Raw genomic sequence first — 13,530 nt, 5'->3', positions numbered from 1 at the left:
GCCAATCCCCGAGTGATGGAGAGCCATATTATGTAAACTAATATAGGTTTAAAATCTTCTGTACCTGATTAAAGAGTGGAGTTATGAACTCTAAACCAAACTTTCACTTAAAAAGAAATCTCAGCTCAAACATTTTCATTTTTCTTTTCCTGGTTTTTTTCTGGTATTACGTGGTGATTTCATCACACCCCAGGAAGCTCACCATAGGAATAACCTCATCATCCTTTAAGATCTCAGTAACATTGCAACTCTTGTTTTATCACTAATCTCGGATTATCTGATTAAATGCTTGAGCTATGAATTATAAACTTCCATTTTGAAAGCTCAACTTCAAAATCTCCTCATTTTTTCCCCTGGCTGCTCTATTTTGAGATTTTGCCAAGTCCACACATTTAGTACATCCATTTTCCTAATTTCCTTTGTATGTTGTTTTCCCCCTTTAAGATTGTAAGGTCCTTGATGGTGGGAACTATCTTTACCTTTTCATACTTGTATCCCACCACTTAACACAGTGCTTTGCATATTTTAATAGACATTTAATGTTTGCTAACACTTGTTTATCGATTAGGAAAAAAAATACAATTTATTTGGGGGGAAAAGAAAAATGTTTAGCCTTTTCTTATTCAAACTGTAATGTGAAATAGTAATTATGCAAAATTATTTTATTACTAGTTAAAAAGAGAATTTGACCAACGAAACAGATTAAATATCTAAAATATAGAAGATAACAAGCATAGCACGGTATTTTATAACTAATGATCCCAACTACTGGAGTGAGGACTCATTATTCAAAAAAAAAACTACAAAACAACTTGTCAGAAATTATGTTTAGACCAACACCTCACACCATATACAATACCACATAGTTATAGGGCCCAGAAATAAAAGAAAAGAATAAGGAAATACTTTTCTAACAATTGACAGGAGAAGAGAGTTTTTGACTTGACAGGAAATCAGCAGTTTGAATTGCATAAAATTGAAAGACATTCATGAAGGAGACTGATTTTTAAAATAAGAAATGTTTCCTAATAAGTAAATTGTTAGAAGGCATGAAAATGCAATACTTGAGAGAAGAGATATAGGTTACCAACAACCAAATAAACAGTGCTTAAAATCACCAACTATGACAAATTAAATTCAAAAGAACTCTTGAGTTGTATTCTCAGACCTCATTTGACTCATTGGTAAATCATAGATGTAAATGTGGCTTCTGGTCAACTAATATGCTACATTTAAATTTTTTCTTTTATTTACTAATATATCCACTGTTTACTTGATTGCATATGAAAACTTAATAAGTTGCCTTGTCAATTATAATCAAGAGTTTGAAGGACAGACTTCCAGTTGCTGACCTGTAATCTGCACAAATTTAAATGTGACTCTGATGTATTTTGCACTGTTGTGTAAACTCTTGTCCTTTTCCAGCAGTTTTCCTCAAATACTGAATCTTTAAACCAGTAAGAAATAGAAGTGTTTATCAAATATAAGAGTACTAGTTATATTTACTTTTATGTGTTGTATAGCTAATTTTTTCCACTGATTAATTTCTATGTTTTCTTCCTAGTACCAAATTATTTTAAGAATTACTGTGTTGTAATATTATTTGAGAACTGGCACTACTAAGTCTCCTTCATTCCCACTTTTTATTCCATTATTTCCCTTGATATTGTTGACCTTTTTTGCCTCTATATTAATTTTATTATTATTTTGACATTTTATTTTTACTCTGCTTCAGAAACATTGATCCAAGGAAGGGAAATGTGTCTCACTAAAAGGGCTTTCTTAATTGGAGAATTGTGTATAATCTGGCTAAAGATAGAAGGTGAACATTCCAGGACCCATAGATTACCACATAGAAATGAGCATCATAAAACAAATAACTGCATAAACTAGATAATAGACTTCTCTGATGTTAAAATACATAATCATGAAAAGCATTGTTTTCCACCTTTTATCAGTCTGGTGTGCTCTAGGCCACTACCATTTTTACTTACCTCTAATCTCAATTGTGCATCTATCTATTCAACCCATCCACTATATTAAAAAAAATGTACTTCTTCTAAGAAATAACCTTAAGTAAATGTTTTAATTCTTCTCTTTCTATTAGATTTCTTGAAAAAGTATTTTAGCATCTCAGGAACATAAAATATTTCTTAAGTTTACTTTTAATTTAATTCCAAATCAAACTAGGTCTTTCCAGAAGAGTTTCTATTTTAAATGTAACTTTGATGGCAAGTCTGAGAGAATTATTTTTTAGATTCAGTCTTTTATTATAGATTTCTACAAGTACCCTTAGGCATTCTTTTGTGGTTTCATAAGCATAGTTCATTTCAGACTTTTATGTGAATTATTAAGTCTTCAGTAAAAGTTTGCAGTAGTATATGATTGAATTGGTTTATGTCTAAAAAAAGTGAAATCTTACAGGACTTAAAAACATAGATGTTTTTCATCAGGTTTACAAATTATGTACATTTGATTCTGTTTGAATTTTTGTTGGGTAATTAAAATTAACAAATATAAGATACATGGTCATATAATTTGTTTCATGAAGCCATTTTTGCCTATTTGACTAGTATTTGTACCAAAGAACTTCGTGGTTATTCTTTTATGATCCAGGTTAACACCCTAACAGTGTAAAAGTTGCCAATCAATGAGATCATGGAGTAATGTAGGGCTTTCAAAAGAAAAGAAAAATGATATACCAAATGTTGTACTTGTTTAACATTAAAATAAAAGGTGATAGTAAATCATTTAAAAGAGAGATATGATCAAACTGATTCGCTGCCCCTTCTTTTTTTTTTTTTTTTTTTTAAATGATCAAACTAATTCCCTGCCCCATTCTTGATTTCTCCTCAATGCCTCATAGGCATGATGACTCAGGATCATTCGTGTCCAGGGGGTGGTTGTATGGATTTACATGGTTTTTTGTGGCCAGATATTCCCATTTGTGGGTTTTCTGTTGTTGTTGTTCACAAAGAGAGCACTTACAGTATACTAGGCGCCATACTGTAGTTCCAAAACTGTGGTTTCCGTCTGTGGTTACCAATTTTGAGAGTGTCGATATTACTACAACCCTATATAACATTTGGGCTGTTGAAATGTTTTAACTGATTTTTGAAGTTTGGTCTCTTATATAGTCATTTAGATGCACAGAGAAATTTCCATTACTTGACTGTGCTGTTTGCTTTTCTTCTGTGTTCTGGTGGTTTGGCAATAGATTAGAGGTTGGGTTTTCCACCATTTGGTACTAATTATCTAGGAACAATCTGATTTTCATTTATTACATTCACATGGTAGTGCTTCTCATGTTTATATTAGAGAATGGGGTCAACTCTGCTCTCATCTACCAAGTAACTCTAGCAGATGTACCCTTTTCTATAATGGCAGGCACAAAGAGTTAAATCAAATCCTTCACTTGTGAGTGTACGTGTGTACGTTCATGTTTGCACATATGTACTTATTTCATTTTTGGAGCCAATAGCATGTATTCAGTTTACATCATTACTAGGATATTAAATGATTAAAATTAAAATGCTAAAAATTATTGGGCTATCTTTTGATGAATAAAATCCATCACTTTCAATTCAATTAAAATTCTATCTTTTTATATTCTTATATGTGGTTATAAAGTAGATTTGATAGGATATTTTTGGATAAAAATCTCTTTTTTCTTCCTCAGTCATTCTATTTTCCTTTCTTTCTTTCTTCTGTTCTTTCCTCCTATTCTTCTTTTTCTTCCTTTCTTCTTTCCAGAAGCTTTAGATAGACAATAATAGTTTTGCCTTCTCTTTTCTCAATTACTATTGAAGAAATCTCAGATAGAAAAGATGAGACTTTAGTTTAGTAGTCTCATCTTAATAAAGCTCACTTTTGCAAAAAAGCCAGATGTGAAGTACCTTGGTACATTAAACTTGGTCATTCCTCTACAGATGGTTCCTTCAGACCACAATTCCCCTCTTCCCAGAAAAGTCAATTTTCTCATAATTATTCATGTATAAAAAAGGTGAAGAGGAAATGCAGTCATCTAGTATAAAGAATATTATTTTAATAGTCTTCTTGTTAGTTGATTCTTTAGATTGGCTAAAAATATTTACTCAGTGCTCAGTTTCTCCAATTTGTGTAATATTATGAGTATTTATCTTGTAAGATGATCATCATAGCAAAATGAGATAATGGATACATCAGTGCTTTAACAGTAAAAAAAATATGAAGACTGAAGAAGTATATGTTGCTCTAAGCATGCCTTCCCTTTTTAATCATCTTCCACAGTTATAAGTTCTTTTAAAAGTTCTTCTAAAAATGTTTCCTCAAAATAGAACATTATTTTGTGGTATCATCATCCAGGGAGGAGGGATAAATGTGGCTTCCCCTTATGGGCATCTCGAGAATTATACCTTGGACCACTGCTCTGCTTTTTCTTCATGTCTTCCTGAAGTTGATAAAAGGAGGGAAAGGTCAGGGATCAGAGGACATCCTCTGGTAAGTGACCAGAACTCTGAGGGTGAGCCTTAGACTGGAATTTCTGGACAAACTATAACTGAGTCAAATTGCCTTGTATACATTGGGTCAAAACACAGAGCCTGGATATCCATGCTATATATCTTTTCCTTAATATTCCATATACAAGTAGTAATATTGGCACAGCATTGCCTGAGGAGGGATCCTGGGGCTATCCCACGCCCCAGGTGAACTTTTTCCTGATGCAGCTCTGCACTGCTTCAATCCCTCCCTTGGTGGCTTCCTTAGTTGGCTGATTTATACCCCTATAACCCCTAATTCAGTTTTCATGGAGATCAAAATCTTACTTTTCAGGCCTGCTTCTAGGTAACTACAATTAAAATAACATAGGAAAAGACTATTCTCCATTGATATGGTAGGAAGCATTCTGGGAAAAAATGTGTTATCATGATCTCAATTCTTCTTTAGAGCAAATTACAGTAAACTAGTTTGATGATATAGAAGAAAACAATTTATGAGGGACAGAAGTTAAACTGTTTGCCATTTTAATTTGGTTTCTAAAATAAATTCAGTGAGTTATTTTTTTTGGAGCCTTGAAAATTTTGCATCCTGCAGTTTAAGATAAAAGATAGTATTATTTTAAGATAGTTTCTCAGGCTTATATTTTTTTGAGTCCTTTGTAACCTTTTATTGCCCCCAAAATTAACAACTATGTTTAACAAGTTCTTGACTTTGTTTTTTGTTGTGGTGGTTGTTTTAATTGTGGCATTTTGATGAATTTGTTGATTTGTCCATCATATACAGATAGGATCAGAAACAATGCTATTTGTTATGAAGAGGAAGATAAAGAGTGAAAAAAGAAATCATTCTTAGTTAGCAGCCATACTAAAGACTAAACTAAAGATTACTAAAATGTGTAGAAAAAGAAAGACACTATACAATTGAAAGTTATCTTTGAAGGACTTAATTGTTTAATACTTTGTCCTTAAACATTTGATGAGTAGGTTCCCTTTATATAGAAATTCAGATATTATTGACAGTGCCTCATTCATCCCGGATAAAGCCCTCATAATGTGAAACCAGTGAGTGAGGAAACAGTGAGATCTAGATGAGCTATGATAGTATATATCTTTGTAGAACAATTTATAAAATATTGATTCTTCTTGCAAAAATATAAGTTGTCCCAAAAGTCTTTTGGGACTTAGTGCTCTAGACTTTTGAGACACCCCATATTAATCTTAGCAAGAAGATGCATTACACAAAATAATTCTTTTCATGTACAATATGTGTTTCATTAAATAAAAGTTCTTATCTAGTTAAAGTGACATTTAAAAATAAGTTCCAGAACACTTAAATTTAGAAAAACCAACCAGAATATGCATTTAACTAATGCCAAAAATGCCACTGCACATCATTAAATTGCTCTGTATTTGGCAGCTATATTTTCTCATCCATATTTCATAAGCCTAATAACTTGGTGAGAGCTGGCATGTTTGAAACATACACAGAGATTGGAATATTCTAAGCCTGAATTCCAAACTTTATAAGGAATCAAATTCAACAAACTAGTTTCCTGTTTCAAATAAGCAGGGATGATGCTTCTGCCCCTAATTTCTTTGATTTTAACAGACTGGTATAGCTTTAAACTTAAGTCATGTTATCCAGTTATGCTGATATTATTTTTTCTAAGAATACATCCCTAAAGTTAACCAGACTATTCAATGCAATATTTTAAACACTCTACTTTTCTCTTTAAATATCATAATAAAGTTTTTTTTTTTTAATGAACCCTTAAAAATCCATTTTGGTCATTAACTGGGGGAATCTTTTAAAGATAATCTCCTTAGTAAGGATACTAAAAATTGTATCTTTACCCAGACATGATTGGTCTATGACATGAGTCATAAAGAAACTGTTTATTTTATTTTTCAATCCTGGTGACATGATGGATAATTTCTACTTGGACTCTTCATATGATTTTTACAACCACTACTTTTATATTGAAGCTCAAATAAAAAATGTAATTAAAAGTTTTAAAGTGACAAGTGTTTATTGAGCCCCTCCTATGTACTCTGCTAGATATTACTGAAAGAAATAATTATAGAATAGAAAAAAAAAACAAAAACTCTGACTAGAGGTCCTGGCTGTCACTTAATAATTGTGTGACTCAGTTTCTTCAGCTGTAAAAAAAGAGATAAGAATTCTTTTATTACCTTTCTTTTTTTACCTAAGCAAAGTGCCACAGAGCACTTCCCCCACCCTTTCCCCAAATCTCCAAATCACTGTGAAATGTGTACTCAACAGCTTTGATTAATTATTTTTGACTGAACTTTGTTGTAATGAACTCTCACGTATAGGCAGATGAGCAGCTGCTTTGCAGTTTATATACTTAATTGCCCAGGGCACCAAAAGGTCAATTGGCTTGCCCAGGTTCACACAATTAGTATGTGTTTCTGACCCTAAGACCAGCTCTTTATCAAATATTCTACTGTTCACATTTAGACTTTTAAAACTTCCATTTCTTCATCTGTAAAATAAGAATAGGATTAAATTATAAGTTTTTGAGCACTGAAATTCTGGTGCACTACCATGATAAATTTGGAATCATTGTGTTTTAATATAAAGATAAATAATCAGGCTAGTTAGTAAAGAAGACATTAGTAATCCCACTGTTTAGTGAAGGATATATGATCTGATTACATGAGAAATCCATAAAACTGTTCCTGTGCATAAATTTATAAACATAGATAGATTTTCCCATTTATATATTTCCATTTATTTTTTTATCCCACTTTAATAGATGTCTTTATTCTGCGTGGACAAGAACTGCAACTACGGTTTCATTACTATAGGGAATTAATAAATGAGAAAAAACTCTACCAATGCAGTTCATTATCTTTTCTACATCTTAGTCTTATAGAGTTGCCTCTTGCATTGAGAGGTTTATTTACTTGGTCGGGATTAAATAGCCTGTATATAGAACTGGATGGATTTGAATCCATGTCATTTAGGCTTCAGGAGGAATTCTTGAGCCCTGAAACCATGCTGTCTCTCTTAATAAAACAAGGCAGAGTCGTAGGCTAGTCAAAAATGTATAATATGCATACTCATGTTTTTAGTTTATTAGAAATATACTTTGTTGTAGTGGGAAAGATTATTCATAAAATGGAAATGGCACTCAGTTGTAATTGGAACCATTCAACAAATATTTATTGAGTGTCAACTATGTGCCAGACCCTTGACTGAGCTTTGTGAATACAAAAATGAAAAAGTTGTATTCTGTAGTGAGCAACAGCACATACTAATAAATTAACCCTGTGATATTAATGAATCATTTAGTATTTGCAAAGCCTAAGTTACTCCTTTCTAAAATGAGAATATTAAGAAAGTACTCTCTTCCTGACTGAGGAAAGTTTTAAAAATTCTTAACCTCATAGAAATGTGAAATCTTTGCAACATGAGGCTATTCTGCTAGGTAGTTTCTATGGTCAGAATCTTTTTTTGTTTGCTCATTTTCCCAACCTACTTCTTGGCTTTTTACTCTGTTAAAGTAGGGCTCTGTTTTCATGGTAGAAAATATAATGTCCCAAGCTTCAGGGCCTTTATGCATCTGTTTTTAGAGATCCTTGTAGGGCCCTGACCATAAGAATTATTTTCCATCCTGGGACTGTGAGGAGGGTCCATGCTGCCCATGGCTTTGTAAGTTCTAGTATGCTCAAGCAACAAGTCCTTTCTTAGAGATACTAAGGAAACCTCCTGTGGGTTGACGCCTCTGGAAGCTGTCACTGCCCATTCCTAGTTTGCTGGTTTTCCAAGGCCCTCTTGCCCTAGTAGAGACAAACTTTTCCTGCTGACTCTCTAGTGTCTGGTGTTTCTGGGCTGAGAGGCCTGGCTGCCAGTGCTACAGCTGGTTCAGAGGCCTGGTTCCTGTTTTACTGGAGCCAGGCCCAGGAGAGGGAGTGTGCTGGTGTGGTCTGCACTCACTGGACTCCCATCCTGGAGCCACAGACCTTTCCTGCTAATCTTCTAAGTTGTCTTTAGTTGGAAAATTGTTCCACTCCACCTTTTTGTGTTCTGATGCTCTAAAATTTGCTCAGTCATGATTTAAAGGAATTTAAAGGAGATTTTGGGGGGAGAGTTGTGCTCTCCTACTCACAAGCTTGTGCTAAATAATTCCTAAGGCCCCTTCTTGTTCTAAAATTTAGCCAGACCAGGCTCCTCCCATCTTCCACTTCATAGGGAGTCTGTAACTTCCTGCAGATGCCTCATAGCCATTCTCCTACAGAGGAGGCTGTCTGAGGACCTTGTGCTTTCCATCTCCTTGTTGTCTTGGCATGTACTCTGAGCAAAGGTTGCAAAGGGTCAGGATGGGCATCTTCCATCTGTCCCAAAGCAATGTCTTATATCTATGTCAGTAAAAGGAAAGCGTCCCCTCCTCTTGCCAGCCCAGTCTCCATATTGAGATGTGAAGAGCCTTTGGTTCAACCTTCTCTCAGATTTCAGGCCTTCTGTCTATTTTATTATTTTATTTTTTTTAAATTTTACTGCTATCAGACCTATCTTCTACTGCAACATCCTTTGAGGGAAGAGGAAAACTGGTAAAGGGTATTTCTTTCTCTTTCTGTGCAGAATTGACTTGCAAATCTAGCTGTGTCCTTTTCCTGCATAATCTCCAGCCCTTGGAGGAAATAGGATTTGTGAAATGATATTGTGACCATTCTTTTACTTCATTTTCTCCTTGTCTATTAATTCCTTCCCTTCTGGGTGCAAACATGTCCATATTTCTCTCATCCTAAAAAACCAAATAAATCTGATTTGATCCTTTCACTCCCACTAATGATCCTCCTATATTTCTTCTGCCCTTTGAGGTGAACTTTCTTGAAAAGACCATCTATATAATAGGGACCTCCACTTTCTCTTCTTAACTTCTCACAATTTGACTTGCAATGTTGCCATTCCACTGACAATGCTCTCTCCAAAGTTATGAATGAACTCTTATTTAAACCCATTGGCCTTTTTCTCATCCTGTTTTTTCTTAATATCTCTGTAGCCTTTGATACTGTTGATCATTCTCTTCTTTCTAGGTTTTTAGGATACCACTCTTTCCTTGTTCTTCTCCAATTTTCCTTACCTTCTCTGTCACCTTTGCTGTATCCTCTTCCTGTAACCTCTTTCAGGTCATACCCTCTAGCCATTAGTGTCCTTCAGGCTTCTGTCCTGGGTCCTTTTTTCCTTTATACTACTTTACTTAGTGATTTCATAAGCTCTCATGGGCATAATTACAATCTCTGTGCTGAAAAGTCTGCCTGTCCTTCCCTACCTCTACTGACTTTCAATCTCACATCTCAGCTGCCTTTTAGATGTACTGAACTAGATGCCCATCCACAAAACCTCTAATCCAGAGCTCAATTGTCTTTCTTTCTCCCTAAACTATTTCCCATTCTTCTCATTCCCTCAGGCTCACAATCTAGGAGTCATCCTCAATTCATATTTTTCACTTCCCATATCCAGCCTTATTTTCAAGACATGTCATTTTCACCTTTGGAACATCTCTTAAATATGCCTTCTTCTCTGACACTGCTCTCACTTTATTGTAGGTGCTCATCACCTCATGTCTGAACTATTGGAATAGCCAACTGGTGGAACTTTGGTGGATTTTTGGAATTTGACTCCCTTAAGTCTTTCCTACTCCTAATCATTCTCTATTCATCTATCTGAGCAATTTTCCTAAACCAGAGATCTGATTATGTCACCACTCCCAATTCAACAAACTCCAGGGACTCCCTATTGCTTCTAGGATCAAATAAACATGCTCTATCTGCACATCCCAGTCTTTTCTTACCTTTCCAGTCTTCTTATTCCTTTATTCCCCAACATGTGGTCTTCAATCCAGTCACCCTGCCTTCCTGCTTCCAGGAATAAAGTTCCATCTCTTGGTGCCAGACATTTTCTATGGTTATTCCCCAGCTTGGATTACTTTCTCTCCATGGCTTCACCTGCTGATCTCTTTAGCTTAAAAAACAAACAAAAAAACAAAACAACAACAACAACAACAACAAAAAACTTTTGCAGAAACAAAACCAATGCAACCAAGATTAAAAGGAAAGCAGAAAGATGGGAAATCTTTACAGCAAGTGTCTCTGATAAAGACCTTATTTCTCAAATATGTTGAGAACTGAGTCAAATTTATAAGAATACAAGCCATTCCCCAATTGATAGATGATTAAAGGCTATAAACAATCATATGAAAAAGTGCTTTAAAAAACTTTTGATTAGAGAAATACAAATTGATGCAACTCGGATCTATCTCTCACTTATCAGATTGCTCAATATAATAGAAAAGGAAAGTGATAAATATTGGAGAGGATGTAGGAAAATCAGGACACTAATGCATTGTTGGTAGAGTTGTGAACTTGGAAAACAAGAAATTTTAAGGGACTTTTCCAAATTCCCAATAACACAGAACAAGCAGAGGTTATCATGCATCCATCTGAATATTGTAATTTCAATTAATTATTTTAATACAGAAGAGCAATGGTAATAATCATAATGATTCACATTTATATAGAAGACTTTTAAACTTATAACTGTTTAAGACCACTATACCCCTATATTTATAGTATGATTACGGAATCAAGCTGAAAGTGCTATGCTTGAAGTAAGGAAGACATGTTTTCAAATTGCACCTATTATACATATTAGCTTTGCAATCCTGACCAATTTAATCTTTTGTTTCAGGCAACTTTTTAGAATTTGCTTTCTCTTTTCTTTCTCTTTAAAATAAGGAGATTGGACCAAATGGCCTTTAAGTTTCCTGCCTGCTTTACATCTATGATCCTAGATATTAAGTCATATTTGGTTTGCTGTCTCTTTTGGTGAAAGGAGTTCTTCAGACTCCCAAAATCAAGGACTTTTTTTCTCGTTTCCCATAACATCGTTGAACACAGATTAAAAGACTTTCATAAGGTTTTACAATTAAAACCAGAGTTCCAAGTTCAGCTTTCTTTCCATTATACAGTTGTGCCCAGTATAGAAAAGGCCATTTACATTGGGCTATGGAATATACTTTGTTAGATATATTTGGATATTATGCCCTGGAAATTCACTTTATTTCAGACAGCATATCCTCAGTGGGAAGAATGGACATGCAGAACTACCTGATTTGAGCAATGCTCAAAACTGTACACATTCATACATTTTTTTTTTTACTGAAAACTGGTCATGGTTACTCCAGCCTGAACTCATTTATTTCCCCTTTTTATGGTTTCATGAGAAGAATACTTCTGAGTAGAGAGTCAAAAGACCTTGGTTCTAATTCTGTCTGAGCAGATATGTCCTCAATCATATATCAAGCTCTGACTATATTCCAGGATTTATGATAAGAACGGAGAATGCAAATATATGACAAATGAAAGATAATCTCAGTTCTCATTTATCTTACATAATTTTAATGGGGTAAAATAGCACATAAAAGATAACTGAAAAGTTCATGGGATATAGAGGTGTAGACATGGTGAAAAATTCCAGAGAATTAGGAAAGAAACAAGGAATTAGGAAGGAAACAAATTGGAAGTTCCAAGAAGAATTAACCAGAGTAGGACTTTAGAGGAACCTTCAAGAGTAAGATAACTACTAAGGAATGGAAGGAAGCAAGCATTTTATTAAATACCTACTATGTGCCAGGGATTGTTCTAAGTACTTTGCAGATATTTCATTTGATCCTTACATCTCTATGAAATAAGTACTACTCTTATCCTCATTTGCCAGAGAGGTAAACTGTCTCTGCTTTTTGCTATTGCATTTTTTCCCTATGGTAGTAATGGATTTCTATGTTTTGCCAAAAATGAAAAAAAAATTGTCATTTTCTGAAACAAGCCAGACATTTGATGGATAATGCCTATGTGGAAAAGATATTCATATCAGGATACTTAACTGCAGTTGTCCTCTGTGTTGTAATCATTTATAAACTTAAAACAGAAACAGATACTGGTCTCTTTGCTAGCAACTGTTTAAAAATTTTTATAGTGATTGATTTTTCCTTATATTTGTATGCTGAAAGTTCAGAACTATGATTTGTTCACATGAAATATTACCCTAACAGTCATTATCTGTATTACAGGCAGCCAGTGTGACACCTAAATCACCTTCCACTGACATCTTTGATATGGTTCCTTTTTCTCCCATAACACCTCAGTCAACAACACCTACTCGCAATGGTACACAGCCTCCTCCAGTACCTAGTCGTTCTACAGAGATAAGTAAGTTCTATAACAATTCAACTCCTTTTGTTTTTTGTGGTATTCATAACAAATCCGATAATGCTTATTATAGAATATTTTATGTATTATGTATTATTACTATAGACAAAATAAACTGTCATATAAAAGTATTGCTAACTCTATACCTCTAAACCAGTTCATTCCAACTTATAAACAAAATTATTAATGCTGCTGTCATAAACCATTTGAAATCATTGTGTGGGAAACTGAACTTTGAAAACCTAATATGAATGTACATATGGGTGTGTGCATATATGTATATATATGTACACATCCATCCATCCATATATATGTTTGCATCATTGCACAAGGTATTCAATTTGTTTTTCCTCTATTCAATTCTAACAAACAAACAAGATCTAACAAACATGGTAACATTATGGAGCCAGATTACATATACATGAAGAGGTAGCTCGTATTTCTGACACTACAGCAGAGACAAAAAATAACTAGTCCTTGTCCTCATGGGGTTTAAATTCTGAAAGGATTCAATATGTTTTTATATATGTGAAAACAGCTTAGCCAGAAAAGAAAATTCACAACATTGGGGATGTGGCAGTAATGATTAAAGAAAGGCTTTGTAAGGTAGTGAATGATATTTGAGCTGAGCCTTGAGACTCCACAGAACATCTGTTTTTGTTTTGTTTTGTTTGTAATCTTCATTCTAAAACTTTGTTCTTGTTCCAGAGAACTTTGGGGATGACTATTCTAACTTTCCTCTTCTATGTTAGGGAGTTAACTTATCCACCCAGAAAAGAATCCCAGGTTGCAGATACTTTGTAAGTGAGCATCC

General features: G+C 34.1%; 1 protein-coding gene across 12 annotated transcripts in view; it reads left to right on the top strand.

The window, feature by feature from the left end:
* The window catches only part of GULP1 (GULP PTB domain containing engulfment adaptor 1), a 493,495-nt gene that overhangs the window by 339,811 nt on the left and 140,154 nt on the right, over nt 1–13,530 (top strand). For all 12 annotated transcript variants that reach the window (XM_031960337.1, XM_031960329.1, XM_031960335.1 and 9 more), the window contains one exon: nt 12,578–12,716. In XM_031960337.1, coding sequence (XP_031816197.1) covers nt 12,578–12,716 — 139 coding nt within the window. The remainder of the gene's footprint in view (nt 1–12,577; nt 12,717–13,530) is intronic.

This window comes from Sarcophilus harrisii, chromosome 3 (assembly GCF_902635505.1).
Source record: "Sarcophilus harrisii chromosome 3, mSarHar1.11, whole genome shotgun sequence".
Taxonomy (NCBI): Eukaryota; Metazoa; Chordata; class Mammalia; order Dasyuromorphia; family Dasyuridae; genus Sarcophilus; species Sarcophilus harrisii.
The sequence above is the reverse complement of the archived record's forward strand: the minus strand, read 5'-3'. Positions and strand labels throughout refer to the sequence as shown.